Source organism: Natator depressus, chromosome 6 (assembly GCF_965152275.1).
Source record: "Natator depressus isolate rNatDep1 chromosome 6, rNatDep2.hap1, whole genome shotgun sequence".
NCBI classification, from domain to species: Eukaryota; Metazoa; Chordata; order Testudines; family Cheloniidae; genus Natator; species Natator depressus.
Window position 1 is genome coordinate 16,847,188 of NC_134239.1, and position 26,794 is coordinate 16,873,981.

The 26,794-nt window shown below is 44.9% G+C and overlaps 2 protein-coding genes across 2 annotated transcripts in view; both read left to right on the forward strand.

Moving 5' to 3' along the window:
- The window catches only part of DAGLA (diacylglycerol lipase alpha), a 51,592-nt gene extending 26,512 nt beyond the window's left edge, over positions 1–25,080 (forward strand). Inside the window, exons 14-21 of the mRNA XM_074954657.1 lie at positions 6,524–6,604; positions 9,586–9,728; positions 11,234–11,302; positions 12,480–12,552; positions 14,898–15,094; positions 15,521–15,650; positions 16,821–17,002; positions 20,296–25,080. Coding sequence (XP_074810758.1) covers positions 6,524–6,604; positions 9,586–9,728; positions 11,234–11,302; positions 12,480–12,552; positions 14,898–15,094; positions 15,521–15,650; positions 16,821–17,002; positions 20,296–21,223 — 1,803 coding nt within the window. The 3' untranslated portion in view covers positions 21,224–25,080. The remainder of the gene's footprint in view (positions 1–6,523; positions 6,605–9,585; positions 9,729–11,233; positions 11,303–12,479; positions 12,553–14,897; positions 15,095–15,520; positions 15,651–16,820; positions 17,003–20,295) is intronic.
- MYRF (myelin regulatory factor) overlaps positions 24,225–26,794 on the forward strand; it is a 137,553-nt gene continuing 134,983 nt past the window's right edge. The window contains exon 1 of the mRNA XM_074954651.1: positions 24,225–25,794. The gene's annotated coding sequence lies outside the window, so the exon portion shown is untranslated. The remainder of the gene's footprint in view (positions 25,795–26,794) is intronic.

Sequence of the window (26,794 nt, forward strand, 5' to 3'; positions counted from 1 at the left end):
TTCCACATCCTCTGTCACTAGGTTGCCTCCCTCATTCAGTAAGGGGCCCACACTTTCCTTGGCTTTCTTCTTGTTGCCAACATACCTGAAGAAACCCTTCTTGTTACTCTTGACATCTCTTGCTAGCTGCAGCTCCAGGTGCGATTTGGCCCTCCTTATATCTTTCCTACATGCCCGAGCAATATTTTTATACTCTTCCCTGGTCATATGTCCAACCTTCCACTTCTTGTAAGCTTCTTTTTTATGTTTAAGATCCGCTAGGATTTCACCATTAAGCCAAGCTGGTCGCTTGCCATGTTTACTATTCTTTCGACTCATCGGGATGGTTTGTCCCTGTAACCTCAACAGGGATTCCTTGAAATACAGCCAGCTCTCCTGGACTCCTTTCCCCTTCATGATAGTCCCCCAGGGGATCCTACCCATCCGTTCCCTGAGGGAGTCGAAGTCTGCTTTCCTGAAGTCCAGGGTCCGTATCCTGCTGCTTACCTTTCTTCCCTGCGTCAGGATCCTGAACTCAACCAACTCATGGTCACTGCCTCCCAGATTCCCATCCACTTTTGCTTCCCCCACTAATTCTACCCGGTTTGTGAGCAGCAGGTCAAGAAAAGCGCCCCCCCTAGTTGGCTCCCCTAGCACTTGCGCCAGAAAATTGTCCCCTACGCTTTCCAAAAACTTCCTGGATTGTCTATGCACCGCTGTATTGCTCTCCCAGCAGATATCAGGAAAATTAAAGTCACCCATGAGAATCAGGGCATGCGATCTAGTAGCTTCCGTGAGTTGCCGGAAGAAAGCCTCATCCACCTCATCCCCCTGGTCCGGTGGTCTATAGCAGACTCCCACCACTACATCACTCTTGTTGCACACACTTCTAAACTTAATCCAGAGACACTCAGGTTTTTCCACAGTTTCGTACCGGAGCTCTGAGCAGTCATACTGCTCCCTTACATACAGTGCTACTCCCCCACCTTTTCTGCCCTGCCTGTCCTTCTAATTTTACAGTGTAATCCCAACCCCTCTCCCCCAAAATGTTGTAAGATTCATTAATTATTTGAGAGCCTTGGATTAAAAAATGGGCTGTATCATGGCCAAGTGGCATTATTAAAACCCCCAGAACCTTCTAAGGTCACTGTGCCATTAATCAAAGAAAAGAAAGATACACAATTAATAAAAATACAACTTTAATAAAAGGAATCTGTTAAGGTGGAAAACAAAATCAGTGACAGCAAATTCTGATAAGCTCAGTCGAAAGAAAAATAAATTTAGCCCTGACAGAGTGTAACAGTCTCAGTGTTGCAAGGCAGATGGTCACTGACCCACACCAGAGCCTCATCTCTATTGCGAAAACTTACACTGATGTAACAAAATTGATGCAGCATGTCTATATTAGAGATCTGGCCTGGTGTAACTAAATCGATTTAGTTAGTATAGACAACACCTTTGACCCCAGTACAGCAAAGTGCTAAATTTAAAGCATGTGCTTAATTTTAAATACATGAGTATCTTAGTCAAAGGGACTAATTCCATGCTTAACGTTAAGCACATGCTCAAGTCCTTGGCTGGATAGAGGTCTAATATCCTGATCTGGAAGGGGGGGGGTAGCTCAGTGGTTTGAGCATTGGCCTGCTAAACCCAGGGTTGTGAGTTCAATCCTTGAGGGGGCCATTTGGGATCTGGGGCAAAAATTGGGGATTGGTCCTGCTTTGAGCAGGGGATTGGACTAGATGATCTCCTGAGGTCTCTTCTAACCCTGATATTCTGTGATTCTGTGAAGCCTTGCTCATGCAGGTAGTTCTTATTCACATGCATACTGTAGCTGGTGTCACTGGGACTCTTGTGTTTGGTTAAGGATCATATCTATGGATAGGCTTTCAGAATGGGGCCATATTGTTGAAACCAAGGTTGCATTCTTGCTCTTGTAAATGTGAATGCTGTGTTTTAAGCTTCCGAAGTAACAAAAATTAATCAGCATAACAAAATAATATTCAGAAATAAATGAAGTAATGTTTTTATCATATAATTGGCATTCAGAAATTTAAAGTCTGTGCTGCTTGTTTCATTTACTAAATATTATGCTTATCAAAAGGAGCTAGCGCTAACATCTCATGCTGTTCAACTAATGCATTTTGTTCAAAATTACATAGTATAATAATAATTGTAAACAATTTTTATGAAATAAAAAAGATAAAATGTAAATCCAAATGAAAATGACATTAATAAACTGAAAATCTAAGTTACAAGTATCTTATTATCTATTGTGCAAATCTAAAATCCATGTTAGAGATAAAGATTTTCTCTTGACTGATCTTTTTCGAATATTTGCATAAATATGTCTGATTTTATTACATATTTTATCAGAGCATTTGCTTTTTTCTTTTTGTATTTTTGTTTGGCCTTTTTATTAAAATTTTCTTTGCTATTCTTTGATTAATGGCTTCACAACTTCAGATATAACTAAAAGAAGTTTAGTTTGTTTTTTATTTTATAAAAACAAATTATAATTATAAAATAGTTTTGACCATATTTTTCAGATCTTAGATAACCCCCAATAATAAATAGCAAAGACATATACAACTGTATTTTAAAATACTGTTATCAGGCCTGCTGACGGGGGGCAGAGGGGGCGGTAAAGGGGGCAATTGCCCAGGGACATGGGCGATTTAAAAGGGCCCAGGGGCTCCCAGCTTCTGCCACAGTAGCAGTGGTGGCATCTGGGAACGGGCCGCAGGGCTCCTAGGCACGCGAGACCGCTCCGGGCCCTGCAGGCCAGTGTGATTGGCCAGCATGCGCAGTCCTGGAAGTGACGGATTTGTCACTTCCGCCCTGGGCCCCACCCCCTCAGGGAAGGCCCTGGGCCTGGGGCCCAGAATTTCTGTTGGTGGTCCTGACTGTTATTAATATGAATTACTAGATAATTAAAAGCTATTGGCTCCCAAGAAAGACTAAATAAGATAATATTTTGTGTGTCTCTTGATACATTTTTAATATATTGTATAAAAATCAAAAGTTAATGTGAAAATAAATGAAGTGCTTCACTCATACTCACATGTATCTTTGACAAAAGTATATGGCAGTATTGGGACTTACCATAAGTTGTTTTGTTTTCTTGTGTTGATTACTTTTTCACACATACACAAGTAACAGGAATAACCCACCTCCATTTGCTGAGCCAGTTCACTGTTCTGTTTCATGTACAGTTTATCATGTGATCTACAATTGGAAACTCTTGACAGGTTTGTACTGACCTCACCACCGATTTCATTACAACTACAATAGGAAGGGAGTGGTTGAGTCACATCTGTTGTCATAGTTTCATTAGTTAAGAATGACCTGAGCTATTGCTGGGGCCTTGACTATATCTATATTCAAGGTTGGCCGGTTATCATTGCAAAAGTAGTGTAAAATCACAAGTCTATGGGAAAAATAATTTTAAAAAAAGTCATAGGGTTACATTATATTGAGCAAAATGCCCTTAAAACTCAATCTAGTTGTAGTCATATTGATCCCAGGATATTAGACAAGATGGTGAGGTATACCTTTTATTGGACCAACTTCTGCTGGTGATAGAGCAAGCTTTCAAACCATAGAAGAACTCTGTGTGGCTCGAAAGCTTGTCTCTCTCACCGACAGAAGAGGATGCCAAAGAGGATGGCTCTAGACTGTTCTCAATGGTAGCAGATGACAGAACGAGGAGTAATGGTCTCAAGTTGCAATGGGGGAGGTTTAGATTGGATATTAGGAAAAACTTTTTCACTAAGAGGGTGGTGAAACACTGGAATGCGTTACCTAGGGAGGTGGTAGAATCTCCTTCCTTAGAGGTTTTTAAGGTCAGGCTTGACAAAGCCCTGGCTGGGATGATTTAACTGGGAATTGGTCCTGCTTCGAGCAGGGGGTTGGACTAGATGACCTTCTGGGGTCCCTTCCAACCCTGATATTCTATGATTCTATGATTCTATGAGAAGTTGGTCAAATAAAAGATATTACGTCACCCATCTTGTCTTCTTAAAACGTAGGTTATTCTTTCATGGTCCAGTGCAATGAACATATCTAGAGCCAAATAGCTAAAGAAGAAATAAAATAATAAGGTAACAGAGGAATCTTTCCTGGTAGCAAGCTAGCCAGGGTGACAGACAGGGACCATGACTTGTAACAAAAAGCCTTAAAAGTTATGGCTATGACAAATATCATGCTCTTTTAACTATAACAGCTAGATACAACAGTTCCTAATAACAATTAATTACAACTTCTCTTCTTCCAGTAGAGCCTGTGTATGGATTTTCAGAAAGATTTACCTCTGTGGAAAATGTGAAGGGGTTTTGAGCTAGAGGGATCCAAAGTAATATTAGACTCCCCAGATTTCAAAAAGGAGTCATTTTTAACTCCTTAGAACTACAGAACAGTACAAAGTATTTTCTTGTAACTCCCCAAATTCTCCTTTCTGCCCCCTACCAGTGATGTGCCAGTTTTTAAATTAGGCCCCGTTTTTTATTCCTTCATAATTTACAGAATGATATCCCAGTATAACAGGAAAACTAAATGCAGCTCTAACGATAATGATGAAGCTACGACTATGGTTCCATAATATTAAAATGACCGTGTGTATTAGACTATCAGTATCAAGAATATATCTATAAGGCTGACTAATTCAACCCAGTAGTAACATATCATCATGGATTCAGGTCAGGATTTTCAAAAATAGGAGCCTAAAATCCATGTTAGTTATCTAAATAAGTAAGTGACCTGATTTTCAGACGTTCCCATTGAAGTTAAAGATGAACAGGGACTGTTCTTGAATGAGGTTGAAGTTGAAGAGCTGTCAGAAGGCCTGGAACAGAGACTTAAAATGATCCTGATAGCGACTTTTTGATGATATTAGCCTCACAGATGTCTCATTTGTAGGTTTACAAACTCATAAGTGTTCTGCTCTTCTCTTTCATTACCAATTTCATTCAGTTCAGTGGTACATTTGATCTTGAAGAATTTGAAGAAACCCAAGTTGCTGCACATTTTTGCAATGTGCATGGATCCCTTATATCTTAATGGACAACACTTGACAATGTTCACTTTTTACTTTAGAGCTGTTTTAGTTATTTCAGTCCATCCAGGCCCTTGTTTCCTATCATATTGTTCACCTTTAGGCAGATTGAGTCAGGTGATTCATTGTAATAGGGTCCTCTGGGGGCAGAGGAGCCTAGCGGTAAGTGTCTGCTCGTTGCGGGGGCAGTGGTAGGGGAGTCTGGGCCTGCCCAATCCACTGGGCTCCCAGGGTCCTAGGAAGGTTAGCAGTGTTTGGCATCCAGCAGGGGGCCGTCTGAGCTACCTTCCCTGGGTCACTTCCTACCACTGCTTCTGGTCTCAGATAAGAAGAAAAAAGAAGGAAACCAAAACCTGCTGGCCCTGGCTGGGCTCTGCATATGGTCTTGTCTCCCCTAGGAGGTTTCTCCAGCTCCTTTTGGCTTTCTGGGTAGGTCTGCACTCCTTCCCAGCCTTTCCCTTCTGAGCTGGGTTGCTCCCTTTTTAACCTGTGTCTCCATACTCTTGGGTTGGAGTGGCAGGGTTAGCTGGGCCCAGGAACTCCTTTAACCCCTTCCGTCCCAGTGTGGGGTTTGTATACCCCATCACATTCATACGCTGGTGTTAGCTGATCACTAAACACTAATCATCTGTTGCAGTGTGGATCAGCAGCCTCCATATTTACTATGGATAGAATGAGAAACAGCCATGTGCTGAATTCAACACTGTGTAGACTGAAGGCAGACAAATAAGATGAGCTGGCCAGCTTTCTATAGAACTGTGTTATCAGTTCCCCAGCCACCTTCCAGAAGTTTCTAGATTCTACCTAACTAAAGTCCCCCAAATAGTTTACAACTACAAACCCACTCTGATGTGTTCAGTATCCGTTCACCAGTGGACCCATTCCTCTTCCCATCTGAGCTTCTAGACAATTTTCTCACTCTCTGTTGCTAGTAAGCATAACAAGAACCTTGATGTTCTCATTATTTTCCTGTTAACTTGTTAGAATAGTTAACATTTTTTATTTACAGATTGAAATTAAGAGGAACCTGGTTAAGGTGCTAGCACTCAGGAGATCCCAGTTCAATTCGCTGCTCTGCCAGAGACTTCCTGTGTGACCGTAAATACCAAAGATAGATGGCCTAATGTTCCAAGTGTCAGAAAGCTTTCAAAGACATGTTGGGTTCATACTTCGGAATGACAGTGGGCCCTAGTCCTGACTGGAGCCTCTGGGTGCTACCATAATATAAATATTTATTACTTCTGATACTGTATAGCAGTTCACAACCATGCTAACTAGACACATAGTTGCTGATACCCCAATTAATTCCTCTCCCAATGAAGTGAAAGGGTGAGGCAGTACTTTCCCCCATCACGCCTTGGGTGCAGTCCAGAGCCTTAGCTGGAAAGCTCACTAGCTCCTTTCAGTAATTTGCTGGCCTCTGTGTATTGAGACTGTGCTGATATGCTAATGATCACATTTTGGTCTATGCTCCTTGGTGTCTGCCCTCAGGGAATGGTGTTGTCTGCTGAGTACATCAAGAAGAAATTGGAGCAGGAGATGGTGCTTTCTCAAGCCTTTGGACGTGACTTGGTGAGTCCTTGCTCTCTTGTGCCCCATGCAGAGTGTTTAGGAGATAGGATTCTCCTGTGCCACTGATATTGTCCCTCCATCCACACTTCCCTGAAACATTGTAGTAGAATTGGTCCCAGGCGCTCAAAGGTTTCTTCTGATTCCTGCTGATCCTAGCCATCAGAGCACCAACTTGTTACCCGTTACTCCAATGTCCTTGTTCCTCCATGCTCCCTGTTTTGAAGGGTTCTCCACACCAGTACTGCATAGCTCCAGAGCTAGTTTTCAAGGCAAGGCTAAAAACAGGAAGTCATCCCATAGTGACACTGAGCAGAGAAACATATCAATAAGACTAAAATCTCATGCCCATGGAATCCATTAGTTTAGAGAAAGACGACTGGGGAGCAGTGCCCACTAGCATTCATCTGGACAGCTCAGATATATTTTTTGCATGAGCTGATCTTCCTGTACCATGAAGAAGACCATACCACAACTCCAGAATGCTGCCCTCCAAAGTGAATGTAAATTATACCACACTGACAGAATGATTAACTCTTAGCTAAGGGAGGGCTTCTCTGGACTGTCAGGTTCCTTGCCATGAGAAGATTTCCCTGTTCTCGTGCCCAAAGAAGGCCTTGGTCTGAAGACGGACTATTGGGATTTAGCAAGGAATCTAGAAACCAAAAAGGAGAGGAAGAAGGAAAAGAGGGATCAAGGAAGGATGGCAGACTGCAGGACTCGATAGCCAAATACCCCAATGAGATTTCCACCTTGTAATGTGTGGTAAACAGATGGAGGGATGCATGGGTCACTACTCTGATGATTTCTTAATATGATGCTCTATTCCTTTCGCCCCAGAAAGTGGAAATTGGCCTTATTAAGTGAATTCTTACTCATGAGAGGGAAATTTTCCTGCTGTCCCATATATCTCAATAATTGCTGCCCAGACTTGCAAGAATATAGTGGTGTTAGAAGCTCTGATACCTTCATTCTCTCCTGCACATTGTACACACAAATCTTGTTTTTGTTCCTGTCTAAATAATACTTGCTCATCCATCTCACATCAAGACAATTTAATTTGATTTCCTTTTGGTAAGATTGTTTTAAATATGATGGGTCCAATCTTCAGCAGGTGTAATTTGGTGTCGCTCGGTAGGATCTGGCCCAGGAAAAGTTAAGGAGATGTCTCCATTAACATGCTACAGGGAAGCAACTTTGTGGAATAGTCAAGTGCTGTCTGAAGGACAGCTTTACCAGAAAGAAGCTGAAGAAATGGTTCCTTGATGGACAAAGCATTTGTTTCACTTATTCTCCTAATAGACGTGCTGGCCATTTAAGAATGCTACTTTAAACTGATAAGAAAAACAAAAACAGTATTGTAGAGATTGTTTCTAATGGTTCCATTTTGTGTCCTAGTACCAGATTTGATTTCCCATCTTAATTGGAGGGAAAGGTTTGATCCCTGACTTGGTAAACTTGGAGTACTGAGGATGTGATGGTAGACCTTCCTTTCCTCTAGATAGCCTAGGGGCCCCTAGTGCTGCTGTTGGTCATGCAGAGAACTGAGACTCAGAGCTTTAATAAAGCCAACATAGCTTTTTATTAGTAAGCTTTATGATTCAGGCCATGCCTAGAGCTTCAACTTCTGAATATACACCCAATGCAATAGTAAAGGTCAAAAGTGGATTTTTTTTTATTACAAGAGTAAGTCTGCCAGGTATTGAGAATATCTGAACTCCAGAAGATGCAGCCATCCAAGTTCCAAGCACTAGTTTGAATTTCTCAGTTTTTGGCATCTGATTGGACCTTTAGTGGGAGATAGAATTCAAGGGAACAAACTGACATTTCTAGGAGCCAGGAAAATTAAGGACTGTGGGGCCAGATCTTGGTGTTTTCAGGAGTACTCTGGCTACATGAGCAAGGAGTGGGAAAGGAAAAAATGCCCACATTAGGGGATCAGACTGCTGAACTGAGAGTGCATCAATTTTTCCATGCCTTCCTCTGCCAGTGGCTGCAACAAGAAAAGTCCAACAAGGCAAACAAATTGATCTGTGGAGTTCTCCATTCTAAAGGTGAACTGATGGAGGTTGTCTATTCATTTTCCATTCTCCATGGGCACAGAGTCTGTTGACTCAGCTGTTTGGCCTGAATGTTGTGTTTGCTTTGTACTTAGGTGGCCAAAACCAGCAGCTTCCACTTTTTCACCAGCATAAAATGCGTAGAGTCTCTATTCTTGGAGGAGAGATTGAAATTCCTCCTGGCCATTTATGTAAGCTACTATTGCATAATTGTCACTCTGAACCTAGACAAGGTCAAGAGGGGAACTAGACATTTCATGGCCTTCCTGATCACCCTCAATTCCAGCAAATTTATATTCATCCTCCTTTCCAGAGTAGACCATTTTCCCTGACAAGTGTGCAACCCATTGGGAGCACCCCAGTCTGTTAGATATGCATCTGTGGTTATTCTCGCCACACATATCTCTAAGGTTTCCCTCTGAAAAGGTTTCTGGAACTTGTCCCCCTTGTCTTGAAAATTATTCAAGTTGCCTCTGTGAATGGTAGTGGATGTGGTTACCCACATTCTATCTCCAGGCTGATGGATTCCCTGCTATGAGGAGACAAATTCACAGGTAGTAACAAAACTGTCCTACTCCCATCCATCAGATGGGGCATAGTTGGGCCCCTGCAAAGTTATGGATGTGACTCCTAGGATTGAGGGAATTCCACTTTCACTTCAGAAGAAGGGTCCTTCTGGGGCGGGGACGGAATTTGCTTGCTAGAACTGTCATTGTGTAGCCTAGACTAAGGCAGCATAGAATCTGAATTCCACTACCACTCCAGAAGGTGTCATCCTACCAGGCCATAATTAATTTCCATTGGTGGAAGGAGAGAAGGTCTGGAGCACTAGTGCATGGGAGAGTCAGCTTTTGCTAAGCCGTGGGAGCATTGTAGGAAGGTGCCCAAATTCTTCCAGTATCTCAGCTGGTCTTTGTTTTGCAGGGCAGAGGAACAAAACACTATGGGCTGATTGTGGTGGGCCATTCCCTAGGGGCAGGCACAGCTGCCATTCTGTCCTTCCTGCTGCGTCCGCAGTACCCATCGCTGAAGTGCTATGCCTATTCTCCCCCAGGGGGGCTGCTGAGGTATGTGTTGGAAGATGAGATCTGACTGGGGGGTTGCAGCTGATCATTATTGTGTATTATTTGTACTATGATAGCACACCAAGGCCCCATTGTGCTTGGTGCTGTACTGAAAAATAGCAAGAGACAGTCCCTGCCCTAAAGAACTTACAGCCATGGGGAGCAATATACTATAGAAGCTGATGTTGCTGTTGGTTGTGTCCAACAGGCCTGGTTCTATCTGTCTTAGTTTTGGATCTTGATTATGATGCCAGGTGGACAGCTGCCCCAGACACTCACTAAATCTGTGAAGTCACATGGCACAGGAGTCCCCTGGATAATACTTCACCCTGTTTACAGTAGCAAGCACAAGCCACAGTCAAGAGGCTGGCAGCCCAGACAATGTTTCCCTTCCCACATCCTTCACTGCATATTATGTGATTCAGGGCGCTGTGCTCCTCTGTCCATTGCAGATAGATATACAGCAGGTGACTCATATAGTAGTTTAAAAAAAAAATCACCCATCTTGACCAGCGTAGAAAGGGGTCTGGTCCCTTGAGTAGTCACGACTGTCACTGCAGGGGGTATTTACAGCAGCTGCAGAGACTCGTCCATCATGTTAGTCCTGGGTCTCTGTAGCACCCAGGGGGTTTCCCATTAGGGTAATCACTCTGGGCATTATCCTTCAGGTCCATTACCATGATAGGAGTCGCCACAGTATCTGTTGGACAGAGAGTCCTCTGCAGTGACTGTCAAAGGAATTATTCCCCAGGACAGTCACTGAGGGAACTCTGTAGCTTATCTATTTGGATTTCCCCTGGCAGAAATCCGTTAGGCTGTTGTAGACACAACCATGGCTAGAGTGCGCTGTTAAACCTCAGACTATCCAATAGCTCTAGGGGGTGCCTCCACTTATCATATTTCTGATCTTCATTGCACTCTAACACGGTTTGCAGTGTTGTCTGTAGACTCTGTCATTTTACTTCTGTCAGTAGTGTTGGCCTCTAGCTATTGTGAATCTATCCACGATTCAGAGAGAGGCCAACGAAGATGTAAATCTGCATAATGAACAGCAATCTGGGAGCCTTGGCTCACTTACCTTGGGCCAGCGGGAGTGGTGTGGTGCAGAAAGTGATGTTCTTAATCCCACAAGCACCATGTAGTGTCAGTCTCAGAAGGGCATGGGATGTTCTGTCCTTCCTACCTCTCTCAAGTGTCCTGGCCATCTGAAGACTTTGGGACATTCAGTTTGAGGCACAATATTTGAGTACTTCCTTTCCCAAATGTATGCTAGGGCTATTAGTACCTGGGGCATAAGGAATGGATTTCAAGCCTTGCATCTGTGGAGCAAGGTGGAAACCCCAGATGCCATGAGGAACAGAAATTGTGGCCTGCACAACACCACAATTCCCCAAATCCAGCCTCTTGGAAATCAGACCCTTCAGAGGCCAAGAGCAATTTGGCCATGGAGTCCTGGTCTTTGCTAGTGAAATCCTACTTGTTCTTCTTGGATCCTATTTCTCTTCCAGTGAGGATGCCATGGAGTACTCAAAAGAGTTTGTGACTGCTGTCGTGCTTGGCAAAGATCTAGTTCCCAGGCAAGTTGAAAAATCTCTGAATTCCTCACTTTAGTATCCACTTGTTCTATACCAAAAGCACCCGTTTCCTGTCTGAACCCCCCTCCCTCCCCCCCAATCATATCTATCTCCAGTTTCCTCATTTACCTGTCCTCATGTGCTTCTTACTTGTCCCTCTTTTCCTAGTTACCTGTATTGCTGTATCTTTTACCTGGACACTTTTATTGGTGTATCACACACCTGTGTATTGGCATATCCCTCCCCTCTCTCTCAGTTGCCTGTATGAGTAAAAAGGTGAATATCCTGACTTCACAATTATGTTCATTGTTACATCTGATATATCTGTGCCATCTTGATGGTATCTGTATTGTCATCCCACACCTGTGTACTGTCTCCCTGGGTCCATGTGCTCTGTCATCTCACACCTGTGTACCCTCTCCCTGGTTACCTAGAGTTGGACATCTCACACCTTTTTATCATCACCTTGGAGACATGTGGCCTAATGGCTGGGGCTTTGGACCAGGAGACCCGGGTTCTATCCCCAGCTCCACCATCAATTCATGGTGTGACATTGGACAAGTCATGTCATTTCACTCTGTGTCTCCCCATCTTTGAAATGGGGATTATGATACTGACCCACTTCTGTAAAGTGCTTTAAGATCTCTGGAGGAAAAGCACCCTGAAGTACTGAGTGTTATTATTGGTAATCTGTATGATGACATCTCTCATCTGTCCGTTGTCTCCCTGATGATCTGTATAGTGGTGTCTTACACTGCTGTACCATCTCCTTGGCTTACCTGTTTTGTAGTCTCTTATATCTCTGAACCATTTTCCTGGTTCCTCATATTGTGATGTCACACCAGGTACTATCTACCTGTCTCATGCCATCTCACACCTCAGTATCCATCTCCTTGGTTATCTGTATTGTCACATCTCATACCTATACACTATCTTATCAATTTATCTGTGGCTTCTTACACCTCATTATCTATATTGTGTAATCTCACACCTCTGTGATGTTTCTTGGGTCATCTGTATCATGGCATCTCCCAAATCTTTGTACCATCTCTTGTATCGTGGTATCTCGCTTTTCTGTTCTGTCAGTCCCACCTCTCCTTGGTACCTGTGTTGTGATGCTTACTTCTCGGTAGTCACCTGTGCAATTGTAGCTAACACCCTTTCTCTCTCTCTCTTCCAGGATTGGTCTCTCACAGCTAGAGGGATTTCGCCGGCAGCTTCTTGATGTTCTCCAGAGAAGTAACAAACCAAAGGTAAGAAGATTCAAATCCACCTGGAATGAAAAGCCGTGACAATTATTCTCATGGAAACACCAGACCGAACAAATAGGTGGTGTCCTGAGCTGAGCCTGTTTAAGATCTCACACTCCAATTCTAGCTCTTCCTGGCCTTTAGTGAGCAATAGCCAGTAATGGACTAAGTAATGGAGCAGGTGTGAAGTTTTCTACCCATGACTCCATGGTCTCTGTCTGGTTGTGCAGTTTTGGGTTAAGTGGATTATGTTAACACTTTGGAGATGGAGGATTTATATGTATATTATGTCGTAAAGATTCATTTCCAGCAGACTGGGAAATGCCAGCATTCTAAAGCAGTGGTGTCCAACCTTATTATCACATAAACCTAAGCACAACCTTATGTGGGCCAAACAGATTCAACCTGATTTAATAAGATTTAAAGTCACCCGTATTGAGTTATATTTTAAGTTCAGCTTGTTTCATATGTATTTAGATAGGTTGTTTTTATGTACAGTATTGTCTATTTACATACTTGTGTAAACTAAAATGATGTAAACAAACAATAATGAATTGGCTGTTAATATATATTATGTTGAAGCAGGCTGTGGGCCGTCGGAAATGCTCTGGTGGGCTGTAGGTTGGGCACCCCTGATCTAAGGGATAACAGAAGCCTTATTAACACTAGTAGCAGTTTTAATATCAAGGATTTTAAAGGTGACCTGCAAATGGGGGAAAAGGACTCTGTGTCTTTTTGTGTGGTTGTGTAGCGTGACATGCTTGAAAAGGGTTTTTTTGTTGGTTTGTGGTGTTTGTTCTCTGCTTGTTTTTCACATTGAAAATTCAGCTCTTGTCTATGCTGCTTGTCTTGCAGTGTTCTGTGGGTATGTGAAACTGTTGGGATTATGATCTCACAAGGACCAGGAAACTGAAACCTGGTTAACTGAGAGGGGAAGTGGTTTTCATGCAGATTCTTTAGAACTTTGTTTTCTTTCTTTTGTTGCTAATGTCTACTTAACTCAAATGCCTAATAAATAGGTATGAGAAAATATCTCTTTGTAAAAGATTCACCATACCTGGCCCTCCAATGCAGGGCTGATAACACTTCCACACCATGTCTCTGGCTCCTCTAAGGAAACCTTCAGCAAAAACAGGGAAGACAAGACTTTGCTATTTCTAAGGTAAAAACAAGCAGGAAAAAAAACTTGGGGAGTGGGGAGACCTTTTAACTTTCCTTTGTTTTCTGGTTAAGCAAATAAGGGCACAAGCCCGATTTTGTTGTTTTGGGACACTTTTAAAGTGTTATGTTTCAGAGTAGCAGCCGTGTTAGTCTGTATCCGGAAAAAGAAAAGGAGGACTTGTGGCACCTTAGAGACTAACAAATTTATTTGAGCATAAGCTTTCGTGAGCTACAGCTCACTTCATCGGATGCATGCAGTGGAAAATAAAGTGGGGAGATTTAATAAAATAAAGGGGACACCATCAGAGGGCTTAATCACATCAGCCACACTATCAGAGGCTCATTCACCTGTGCATCTACCAATGTGATATGTGCCAGCAATGCCCCTCTGCCATGTACATTGGTCAAACTGGACAGTCTCTACGTAAAAGAATAAATGGACACAAATCAGACGTCAAGAATTATAACATTCAAAAACCAGTCGGAGAACACTTCAATCTCTTTGATCACTAGATTACAGACCTAAAAGTGGCAATTCTTCAACAAAAAAACTTCAAAACCAGACTCCAACAAGAGACTGCTGAATTGGAATTAATTTGCAAACTAGATACAATTAATTTAGGCTTGAATAAAGACTGGGAGTGGATGTGTCATTACACAAAGTAAAACTATTTCCCCTTGTTTATTCCCCCCCCCCCCACTGTTCCTCACACATTCTTGTCAGCTGCTGGAAATGGCCCACCTTTATTATCACTACAAAAGGTTCCCCCTCCTGCCCCCCCCCCCGCTCTCTTGCTGGTAATAGTTCATCTTACCTGATCGCTCTTGTTACAGTGTGTATGGTAACACCCAGTGTTTCATGTTCTCTGTGTATATAAAATCTCCCCACTTTATTTTCCACTGCATGCATCCAATGAAGTGAGCTGTAGCTCACGAAAGCTTATGCTCAAATAAGTTTGCTAGTCTCTAAGGTGCCACAAGTACTCCTTTTCTTTTTAAGGTGTTATGTATCCTGTTTAACCAAACCCAGCAACCGTCTAATGTGAAGTGACCCTAGGAATATGACACTGCGTGCCCCCTTCTCCCCTGGCTTTTTATCCTATCCTCATCTCCACACTGTTCCTTTCTGTATTTTGGCATCATGATCCGTTGCATCACCTCCTCCTCCTTTCTCTCTTCTTGGACAGTGGCGAATCATTGTGGGGGCCACAAAGTGTATACCCAAGTCAGAGCTCCCGGAAGAGACTGAAGGGAATTCAGTGACCAGTAGCCGTCTCTGGACTCACCCCAGTGACCTAACTATTGCCCTGTCTGCCAGTACGCCACTCTATCCACCTGGCCGCATCATCCATGTGGTGCACAATCACCCTGCCGAGCAGTGCTGGTAAGTACAGCTGGAGCTGCAGCCATGCTGCAAGCCAGCCCAGGGTGTAGGGGCACACTTCAGTTTTGGAAAGGGACCCAACAGGATAGCCTTCAGGAAAGCCACAGCATTCTTTGGCAGCTTGCTTTGTCCGTAAGTGGGAGTTATTTAGCACCATCCTGTGATGGTTGTGTCTGTCCTGGGGAGGAGATAGAAGGAGGGGAGATCTTGCATCATGATTGGTTAGTGTTCGTCCTGGGAGCAGTGGCAGCAGTATATGTAACTCGACGTCTCTTCTCTTTTACTGCCCCCCTCCCATTCTACTGTTCTCTGTCTCTGACCCCCACTGTCTCCTTCTCACATTCTCCCTTCTTCCTCCTCTCTGACTCACATGCTCTCCCATGTCTCCATCTCTCCCTCTCTTTTGATCCCTGACTTCTATTCCAGTTGCTGTGAACAGGAGGATCCCACTTACTTTGCAATTTGGGGCGACAATAAAGCATTTAATGAAGTCATCATCTCCCCAGCAATGCTGCATGAACACCTCCCTTATGTGGTCATGGAGGGGCTCAACAAGGTAATGCAGGGGGAGACTCAGCACGGCAATATAGCTTCTGAGTCCCAGACCCTGGGAGTGGCAGGAGATGGGGAGGTTCAACGAGGGTGTAAGCTGGTGGAGTCCCCACTCAGCTGCTGCAAACCAAAGCTACGCACTTGTTGGAGAGTTGAAAAGTCACGTGCGGCACCTGGTTTTATTAATTCTTATACATAGTAGTGTATTCCAGTAATGCTTAGAGGCTCCAGCCAAGATTGGTGCCCATTGTACTAGGCATTGCACATACACATAGTAAGAGCCAGTCCCTGCTCTAGAGAACTTACAGTCTAAATGGACAAGATGGTCAAAGAGTGGGAGGGGAAACTGAGGCACGGAGTGGGCAAGTCTGGTCCAGCATCACATAGCTCATTCATTGCAGAGCTGGAAATAGAACTTGGGTCTTCTGAGTCCCAATTAAGTGCCCTGTCCACTTGACCATGCTGCATTTCTAAAACAGCACAGTGTGAACCCCAGCCGCAGCTGTCTCCTTAGTCTTGTCTGCTCCTTGGTTCCTTCAGAACCTGCCCATCCCACACCCTGCTTCTCTCTGGCAAAGGACTGCTTCTGTATTCAAAGTTAATCTAATAAGCCACAACTTCCCCAGTGAGGCAGCAGTGAATAACCTGGAGGTCCCTGAGTTGTCCAGCACCTGCCAACATGCTGGAGCCTCTGCAGAATCTTTCCAATATTAGGCATCTGCATGTCACACAGCAGGATGTGTCTCAAGTCGTTGGGCTTGATTTTACAACCCTTATTTAAGTCAATGGGACTGCTCATCTGAGTGCCTGCTAGCACACATGGGTAAGGTCTGTAGAATGGTACAAATACAGTTCCTGGTCATGAGGCAGTGGCACGTAGCTTTACCCAGGTCTCCTAGGCCCTGCTAATTGCGGGGCTACTACAGGCAGGGTCCCTAGTTGCTTTCCCCTTGCTGGGTTCCAGCGGTACATTCTGACAGTGTGGCTTTAGTGTCAATATTTGTATAATATCAGTGTGTCTGATCCTACGTGTGATCCTTGCCTTTGAGATCCCTTTAGGCTTGCAAAGGCTGCTGATAAGAAGCAAATCAGGGGATAAGTATGCTTGTCTGGGTGAAGTTCAGAGGTCAGAACAGAAACGGTCACTGAGCAAAGCTGATCTTATTTTGACTAGGTCCTGGAGAATTACAACAAGGGCAAAACTGCCTTGCTTTCTGCGGCCAAAGTGATGGTGAGTCCAACAGAAGTGGATCTCAACCCGGAATTGATCTTCCAGAATCAGCCCCTGCCCAGCGGACCCTCATTACAGATCGGGATTGGAGCCATAACAGTGGACAGAAGGAACAGCAGCGTCAAGTAAGGATGTGCCTTTAATTTCCTTGAAAGCTTTACCCAAGGCCTGTGGAGGGGTTGTTGCCTCCCACAGGATCCCTGATCACTGTGAAGCTGTCCTGCAGTGGCTCAAGAGCATGAGACCAACCCCTGTATAGATTGTTAAGGAGCAGGGCACAAACCCCAAATTGGTTGTGAGTTCTGTACTTAAATTTCACCAAGCTATTATCAAGTGTGAACTCCCCAAGCACTACATCAGCCTTAACATGGAGTCACAGACAGTCCCCTTGCAAACTTGGATCTATTTTGGCACCAAGGTAAGCTTACCTTCAATAGATGGTTCCTCCCACCAAAGATCCCAGTAATATTCAGGTTATTCCCAATCCCAAAGGACCAGTCACTTACCCCAGGTCAGTTGCATCTTAGATCTCATGCCAAAGACAACACTTGTAGCCAGTCCTATAGTAAACTATCTAAAGATGTATTAACTAAGAAAAGGAAATAAGAGAGTTATTTACAAAGGTTAAAGCAGCTAAACACCTACACACACAAATGAGTTACAGTGCTAAATTTCAAAAGGTAATAAAGGTTTCAGAGTAACAGCTTCTATAATAAGCAAGCTCTCTATGTCCTTTAGGGCTAACACAGACTGGGCACTGGGGATCTTTTGCTTATGCTTAGTCTTCCTTGCTGCTCAGAGTCCAAGCAGCATAAAAGATACTGTTTCTCCTTGTTTGGGCCTTTTATTCCTTCCCCACTTCTGCTTCGAGTTGCAAGTTCAGCTGTTGGGAGGAATTGTCTTCTCTTCCTGAGCAGGGCCAGGGGTGGATGGGCGGAAGCAACGAACAAAATCTTTCATCCTCTGATGTTCCACAATGGTTTGTCTGGTGTTGATGGACCTTCTTTTGTTGGGCAGGAGCTAACATCTCCTATGGCAAAGTAGTATTTCACTTTCGTTAATTCCTCTCTCCTGTCTGGTAATTTGCAGTTACAGAGCAAATACTTTTACAGTTATAGAGCAAACACTTAAATATTAACTTATAACATGGGATACAGATATTATCAGTTTTCAGAGTAGCAGCCGTGTTAGTCTGTATTCGCAAAAAGAAAAGGAGTACTTGTACAAGAACTCCTTTTCTTTTTGCGATATTATCAGTGAGATTAATGCATGCATCAGTTTACAAACATTTCATAAAGTCTAAACACTAAGCACACTTATATACTCTAATACCTATGTTAATGATACCAACACACATGAGCCAGATTGGTTTCCAGTTATGTATTTGTCAGTGTTCAGTTGAGACCTAAGGTCTTGGCATGAGCTGGCACCTGTGCTGCCAGCATCACAAGCACCCTTTGAAAATTGTGACTGGCCCATGCGTGAAGTGTAGATTCAGTGGCTGCTCAAGTGCTCTAGGAAAAAGAAGACCATATCATGTTAAAAGTCCATTGATACAGCAAAATGAAACCCAATGGTGAAAGGACATTGAAACTTTCCCTCTTACTCCAGGACAAAGGGGGGGGTTTCCCTTGGGACAAGACTGGGATTTGGTGGTGGGGCAAAGCTTGCATCCCTGTAGGGTAGATTTCTATTTTCCAGTACCCTGTAAATATGATGGTGTTGGTAGTAATAGATGGTATCAATGGTAATAGATACGATCTGAGACGGTCATGGTGAGCAGAATGCTACATTTTGTATAGGTCTTCATGTAAAGTGTACCCCAAAATGTTTTACAGAGTAAATAACGTTATTACAGAAAATTGCAGAGGAAGAGAGAAGTACAGAAGCATGGGCAAGGGGGGAAGGTATGTTCCCAGCTGAGATGTGAAATGGAGAGACGGTAAGGCAGATGAACCCAGGAAGGCTGGCAGGAGCTGCAGAGAAGGCTGTCCTAGTGAGGGAGGCCAGATTAGTGAGGGACAGGGAGCAGGCCAGGGCAGAGAGAGTTGGGAAGGGAGTAGGCGGTGACGGTGAGGCTGGCTGGAGCCAGACCATGGAGAGTTATACAAACAAGGAAGGTAATTTTCAGTCAGAACCAGAAGTGAATGGGGAGCCAGTGGAGTTGTGTAGGGGAAAGGAAAGAAGTGTGGTTGCACTCCTTTTTACATGTGTGAGGGTTGGGGCATATGCACGTGCTGGGGTTGGCAGAGCTGGGACTGGGGAGTTCACAGAACGAGAGTTGCAAGTAGTCAAGGTGAGAGGAGGAGAGGACTTGGATGAAGACTGCAGAAAATGTGAAGTTGAGGGCGTGACTTATGGACGTGGTTGCGTTGGAGATAGGCCAGTATGCAGACATGATAGATGGAGTAGGAAGACTATAGACAATTGGAGCAAATGGGGGTGAAGAGCCGGAGCTGTGCTTGAAGGGGCCACTTCTACCCCAGAAAAGGACTTCTGTTTCTGAGATTTCAGATAAAGGAAGCTGAGAGGAAGCCGTGCACTTATCTGGCTAAGACAGATAGGGAGGCCGAACATGATGGAGTCATTAAGGGTTTTGAAATCTGCACCCCTGAGATAAAACTGAGTAGTATCTGAAGTTAAAGAAAAAGAGGAGATGAGAAGGGAGGAGAAGACTGGAAACAGAGGGATTCTAGGCCCTGAGCAGGAGCCATCACCAGAGACAGAATGAGAGGCTAGGCAGGGGCAGAACCATGACAGTAGAGCAGCCAGAGGAGGGAGCAGTCCTGCCATGAGAGCAGGGGACTGGACTAGATACGACCTCTCAAGGTCCTTTCCAGTCCTTGATTCTATGATTAGTGAAGGCTACAATGAAGCCAAAAAGAGGGAGATAGGAGCAAGCAGAGAGGAGGAAGAGGCTGTTGACTACCCAGAGGAGCGAGACTTCCATGTTCTAGCCAGAGCGGACTCTAGAGTGGAATAATATGAGGCCATTCTTGTTTTGGAGGTGGGTGAAGGGGAGAGGAGGTTACTTTCTCAAGCCTTGTGCTGTGAAAGGGAGGGTCAGAGATAGGGCGGTCCAGGATTGGAGCCTGCTGCTGCTTCACTTTCCATCATTTCCTTCCAGGTGAGAGGCTACTCAGGGAACTAGGTACAGGGTGATGGGTTAAATTTGTGGCAGGCGAGAACTTTAACTGACAGTGTTGGGAGGTAGGAGGTGGAGAGTGAGATGCTGATTGCCAAGGTGTATGTGACGGTGCTGGGCCCAGAGGTGATGTCTGACATGCACTCAGTAAGCAGAGCTATGTTGGTGCTGAGAGATGGTGTCTGGGACTCCCTCATTTACACAAGAATGAGCTGGTATCAGTCAGGTTTCAGAGTCATGCAGCTGCCTCATGTTTCTGTTGTCTCTTTGCAGGAGCAAGTCCCATTCTGAAATCAGTTTGGAGGGGTTTTACGAGACCAAGCTCCTTTCTCCTGTGCAGAAGGACCCTGTGGAGCTATTGCTTCTGGATACCAAGGAGCGTTTGTCTGTGGAGCTGCAGGACCGTCGTGCTCCTCTCGCTACCATGGAGAGTCTGTCTGACAATGAATCCATCTACAGCTTTGAGTCGAGGCGCTCCTCTGGATTCCGGAGCATCCGCGGTTCACCCAGCCTCCACGTCGTCATGGAGAAGGACGAGACACACTGCTTTTATATAGACCCCATTATCCCTGAGGAGAACCCCTCCCTCAGCTCACGGACAGAGCTGCTTGCTGCCGACAGCCTCTCCAAACACTCCCAGGAGACCCAGCCCCCGGAGGCCCTGCACAACAGTGGTGGCACTACCCCCCAGCGACGCGGCAGTGAGGAAGGGGCTGGTAGTGAAGGGGACCACGTTTCCTTCATCCCCGAGGAGGAACTGACCCTCCAGAATGGACGGCTTACTGATGTGCCCAGTCCACAAGTGCTGGAGTTTGCTGAATTTATAGACAGCCTCTTTAACCTGGACAGCAAAACCAGCTCCTTCCAGGACCTCTACTGCATGATGGTATCTGACAGCTCCAGTGACTTTGCTGAGATGCCCAAGTCAGTCAGTGATCAGGAGATCCTGCTGAGAGCACAGTATGAGCCCAACCTAGTCCCCAAGCCCCCTAGGTTGTTTGCTGGCTCAGCAGATCCCTCTTCTGGCATCTCAGTCTCTCCCTCATTCCCTCTGAGTTCCTCTGGAGAGCTTATGGACATCACTCCCACGGGCATGAGCAGCCAGGAATGCCTGGTCACTGACAAAATCCGGACTTCCACTCCAGCTGGTCATGTGACCAGCCCTGCCAAGCAGGAGGACCTCATGATCTCAGCCCTCTAGTGCAGGAGTGGAGGGGTGAGGCTCCAAGAGCCAATCCCATGAGCTGAATACTGGGATAACACTTGGAGGAGCTGGTCATTGGGCAGTTCGGAATTGGGAGAGACGCCTGAGAATGTTCCTTCTGGGGTGCCTTGCTGGTGGCATCGTGACGTCAGGGGGATGGATTCCGTATGCTGGGTCATATGCTTAAGTTTGGGAGAAGATGTTCTGCCTCTCAAAGCCTGCTACACTAAGAGGGTCTCATCAGTGGAGTTAGATGTTTGGTTTCCCTACCTCAGCCTACTGGATTAAATCAGAGGGCAGATTCCCTGACTCAGGGCATCTGCTGAGGCACAGGGCTCAGATTTCCTGCTCGAGGGAGTCTGCTGGAGACGGGGTGAATTCCCTGAGGTGAGAGGACTGGATTATCAGAAGTAAGGGTCGTATCACCTCCCGTTGTCATTTAAGTGGTGTCAATAGCGAGCAGATTGCGTCTTTGGGCCCAATTGCACTAACACGTCACGTCTGACCCAAGCACCAATTCATCACCCTTTCATGGTGTTTGTTTTTATAAGACACTCTCTCCCGTTTTAAAGCCATTGGATCTGTATTCCCAGGGAATGCAGCCACCCTCTCCCTGACCAGGCGCAGCGAGAATCAGGCTGGCACTGTGTGTTTTCGCTTCCCTGATTACCTCTGAGTTCACTGATTACCAGGCTTCTTCTGAGAAGAAAGGAAATCCATATACTAGAGAGCCGAAGGCCACTGCTGCATCCGTCCTCCACCAGAGGGGTGGGGAAGGTCTCTTGGGTCTCGCCTTCATCACTTCACAGCTCCCTGGAACACTCAGAACTGGTGATGTTCCCACCACAGACTGACGGGATTTTCATCTCAATACCGCATGGATGGATTGGTTTAAACTAGCTTTTGGTATTTAAAAGGCTTGCCAGTGCCAAGCATTATCTGCCAGGTCCCTGTGGTGCCTGGGAGCCTCCTTGGGCCTGTTCCTGGTCGTCAGTCCACCTTCCTCGCAGACCAACACTGGTCTCTGCCCTCGGAGTTCAGGGAAAAGATGAACCTTTACCAAGTGTTGAAATCTCATGTATGTTTACAGAGCTGCTAAGCTTTTCAGAAGGTATTCATTACACAAATTGGAAAGCCTTCCTGGAGCAAGAAGAATGTTCTGTTTCCCCTTCTTTGCTGTTCCCTCAGTGTGCGGGCTGAGGGGAGAGTGGAGGGGGCAGGAGGTGCTGTTATTGCAAATCCTTGTTTCAAAGTGGAGGCCCTTTGATCCAAGCCCAAGGGAAAGCTGCATGCATCCCTCCCCACAGGGGTTCATCCCCTTCACCCTGCTGCACGACAACTCGTTAAAAAGCCCCAATATATTGTCAACAAAAATAGTGACTGAGCAACCAGTGCTGTTGCTCTCAATGCCAGTGCCCAGGGTAGCCTGCTGGCTCTACTGAATGAATGGAAGGGATTTTCCGATGACGGAAGCAGGAGGGAGACTAACTGCCTAGGCAGTTAAACATACTGTGACCTACAAGAGTCCTCTAACTGGAAAAAGACTTCATATCAGAACTCAGCAGAATCAATCCGTGTCTCTGCAGCTCTGCCCTCCTTCACCGGAAAAGAATCTCCTGTTTGAGTCAGCTGTAAAATGCCCCCATCTTACCGGAGCCCTTCGCTGTGCAATTCCCAGTACAGTGAGAATTCCATGCTTCTGATAGGTTAGCCCCATTACACAACAGGAATTGATGGGTCCAGTTCACCATCACGGTACATCTTTGTTGTTGGTTGTTTGTGCTAGGTGCTGTACAAACACCAAACAAAAAATAGTGTAAAATGGCACCAAATAAGAACAGGAACATTTTTACACCCACTCAGCATGGCAATGTTGAATTGGCTCCTATGTGTCCAGTGTGACAATATCATGTAGGGTAGATTCCCCAGTCCCTACCATGAAATGCTTAGTCACTGGGAGTGCAGACGTTTCCATTTATAAATACTAAAACAAAATCTTTTTAACTGTCCCAGTAGTTTAGATTCCAGATGTGACCTTTCTTAAAACTCCGGCAATCAGAGGGAATAATGTCCTTCAGATTCTAAATATCTTTTTTTTTAATCTATTAGTTGCTGAGCAACAAAGTTCCTTCTTTTTTTTTTTCCTTTTTTTTTTTTTAAATAGGCCCTACCAAAAAGAGCAGTGTGGTGTGTTCCCCTTGCTGGCTTTGCAGCAACAGTTGACCAGCATTGTGCTGACAACATGAATGGTTCTGGCACCTGTACAAGAACAACTGTATTAATACTTGCTGGAGGATTCTCTGCTCCTTGAAGTCTTTAAACCACGATTTGAGGACTTCAATAGCTCAGACATAGGTGAGAGGTTTTTCGCAGGAGAGGGTGGGTGAGATTCTGTGGCCTGCATAGTGCAGGAGGTCGGACTAGATGATCATAATGGTCCCTTCTGACCTTAATATCTATGAATCTATGAATACCATCCTCCATTGGAAGTGCAGGGCAAGAATGCATGGTAAGGGAATTAAAAGGTGATTTTCAGGAAGGCATTACAATGAGCAGTACAGTTTAGAATAACAAGGGGAATTTGCAGAATTTAGGGAGTAGGACTAGCAGGCTAGGCTCACCACCTGCAGCAGTCTGCTGAGGGTGCTGCAGTGTGGACAGGGTGACACCCTGCCTCAAGCCATCTGCTAGCCTTGGGGAAAGGGCGCATGTTCCTGCCTTGCCCAGTAGGCTGAGGTCGGGTAGTAATAATAACACTTAGCACTTATCTAGCGCTTTATATTTTCAAAGCACTTTACAAACATTAATGAAGGAATCATCCCAACCCCTAGTAGTTAGGTACGTACCTACTGTATTAGGAGATGCCTCGGAGAATCTGCTGAGGCTAGGTGAAGTCAGTTCCCAATTTTGGGAGATTAGGGGGTCAGAGTCACAGAAATTATGTGATCAGATAGCTTCCCTGTTAGTGAAGGTTTTGTTAGCATCTAAGTGATTTCACTAGTGACCAGATTATAACTAATGGGTCACACTATTGCACTAAGATGTCACGTCTGACCTGGGCACCCCTTTGTTGCGGTTGTATGTTTTAACACTGTCTACGTTTTCAAAGCCATTGGATTACAGGGAATTCAGAAGCTCTCTCCCTGACCAGCGGTAGAGGAATCCAGCCAGCAGGGTGTGTTCTTGCTCCCCAGTTTACATGCTCTGTGGCTATGAGGCTTCTGCCAAGAAGTTGGAAATATGCAGCCTCTGGTGTCCCAGGGCTGCCACTGACCAAAGAAGAGGGGAGTTGAGGTGTGAGAGGGTCCAATTAGCAAAGTTTCCAACGACAATATCTCATGGCCTCCCCTCTTGTAGTCATTTTTCATTGTCCCCTCCTGGGAAATCACAGAGTAAACCCATGCTCTCTGCACCAGCACTGCCCAAACACACGTTAAATTTCCCCCTTGAAGTGACTGATACGTAACTCCCCCCCATTGTCTTATGCATTATAGAGAGCATTTGCAAAACGCAGCCTCCCACTGCACCCAAAAGAACATATCTGATGTGTTCGTGTTTAACGCTGAGCCCGTCACTAATCCGCCATACATATCCCATGCTGCACTCCACCTTCTCTGTCTTTCCTCTACTCTGATACGTTTTCTGAGACAACTATACCTAGCACTTAAGGTTCCTTCACTGCTTGACTGCTGGATCTTATCCTGCAGCTCCTGTGCAGCCACCTTGTGCCTTTAATGTTTGGATGGTCCATTGAAAGGTCAATGGGACATCATAATGTGACTGGGGCAGTACTGGATGTACCTGACACGTTAGAGAGCAGCTAAGCTGTTAATCGTTTGTGTCAGTTCTTGGGGCACACTCTTGCCTTTCATCCCAATCAGTGAGTGATTAGTACTGGAGTGCCGTTCCAGTGAACAGTCAGAGCAGAAGGCACCCAAATTGCTGGAGCTGAGAGACTGGGTTTTCTGCACCTTAAAAATTAAAATGTATAAAGTGAAACCTAATACACCAATGCAGCTTTGCCAAAGAGTCCTACAAAGAAACCTCCCCAATTAGGCACTTCGTGGTTAGCTGAATAATAATGAGACAGCACTTGCATAGCAAGTTTTATCTTCAAAGCCCATAGCAGACTGTGATGGACTGTAACCCTGACACCTTGGAACATTCAGGGACAACATGGGAGGCTTTAAACCATTGTAACAGCACTGGTTTAACTCCCATACCTCCTAGGTCAAAGAGAGATGGGCTCTAATCCTGTCTCTGAAAGTAGTGAGGATCCATGAAGGGCGTATGTGCTTGGGTGATGGATATTGCTCTTGTGCTTTTTCAAACAGAACCGGACCCAGAACTGATCCCTGTGGGACCCCACTTGAATTACTGATAACTACTCTCTGGAAATGGTTTTCCAACCAGTATGCACCCACCTTATAGAAGTTACATCTAGGTTGTATTTCCCTAGTTTGTTTATGAGGAGGTCATGCAAGACAGCATCAAAAGACTTATTAAAGTCAAGATATACCACATCTACCGCTTCCGCCCCATCCACAAGGCTTGTTACCCAGTCAAAGGTACGGTCCCTTTCAATTTTACTGAATGTTCCTTCGTACTGGAACACCTTATCTACCATCTTGATATCATTCAGTATTTTATATATCTTTGATGTCCCCTTCTGATTTGTCTCATCTCTACACCTATGCCGTCCCAATCTTACCCATCTCTTCATATGGACATTCTTCCATGCCTCTGATCATTTCTGTCTCCCATCTGTGAACCCCCCTATTTCTTGCCCTAATCCTCTTTTTAGATAGGGTGACCAGAACTGCACAAAGTATTCCCGGGGAGGGTATCTCATTGACTCATAGAATGGCATTATATAATATTTTCAGTATCTTTCTCTCTCCCATTTTTCATGCATTCCAGCGTTTTGTCTGCTTTGCTGACCACAACTGGGCGTTGAGCAGAGGTCTTCATTGACCTGTCCGCACCGATGCCCAGGTCTTTTTCCCTGAGTTGTGACAGTTACTTTGGAACCAGTAAGGCATATGAGCCGTTCAAATGATTCCTTACAATGCCCATTAGCTTCATTAATCAACATTGAATTTCAGCTGCTGGTGTGTTCCCCATTTGCCTTTCTTGGCTAGGCCCTTCTGAAATCCCTTAAGGTTTTAGTCTTCTCCAGTCTTGGCTAATTTACATATTTTTTTTGGTCATCTACCAGTGTTCTAACCTTACTGCTTGCCCGTTTTCCAGATCATTGTTCCATATATTACATAGCACTGGTTCTCGTATGGAATCTGGGGAGCACCCCACTAACAAGGCAGAACAAATATCACCCAGCCTATGCAAAATGTGCATATTTTCCTTTGCAGGTTTTACTTGCAGAACAAGCAGGTCTATTATAAATTCAGTGTGGCTGCTTGGAATATCCTGGACTGCTCAGTTCTAGGCTATCTGCCATTCCTCTGCTTGTGTACACGCGCATGCACACACTTGCAAGTACCTTATGTACTTTTAAATGCCGCCTGCTCCAGCTGTCTCACTTCACATTGTGCAGGAGGGCAGCCTAGT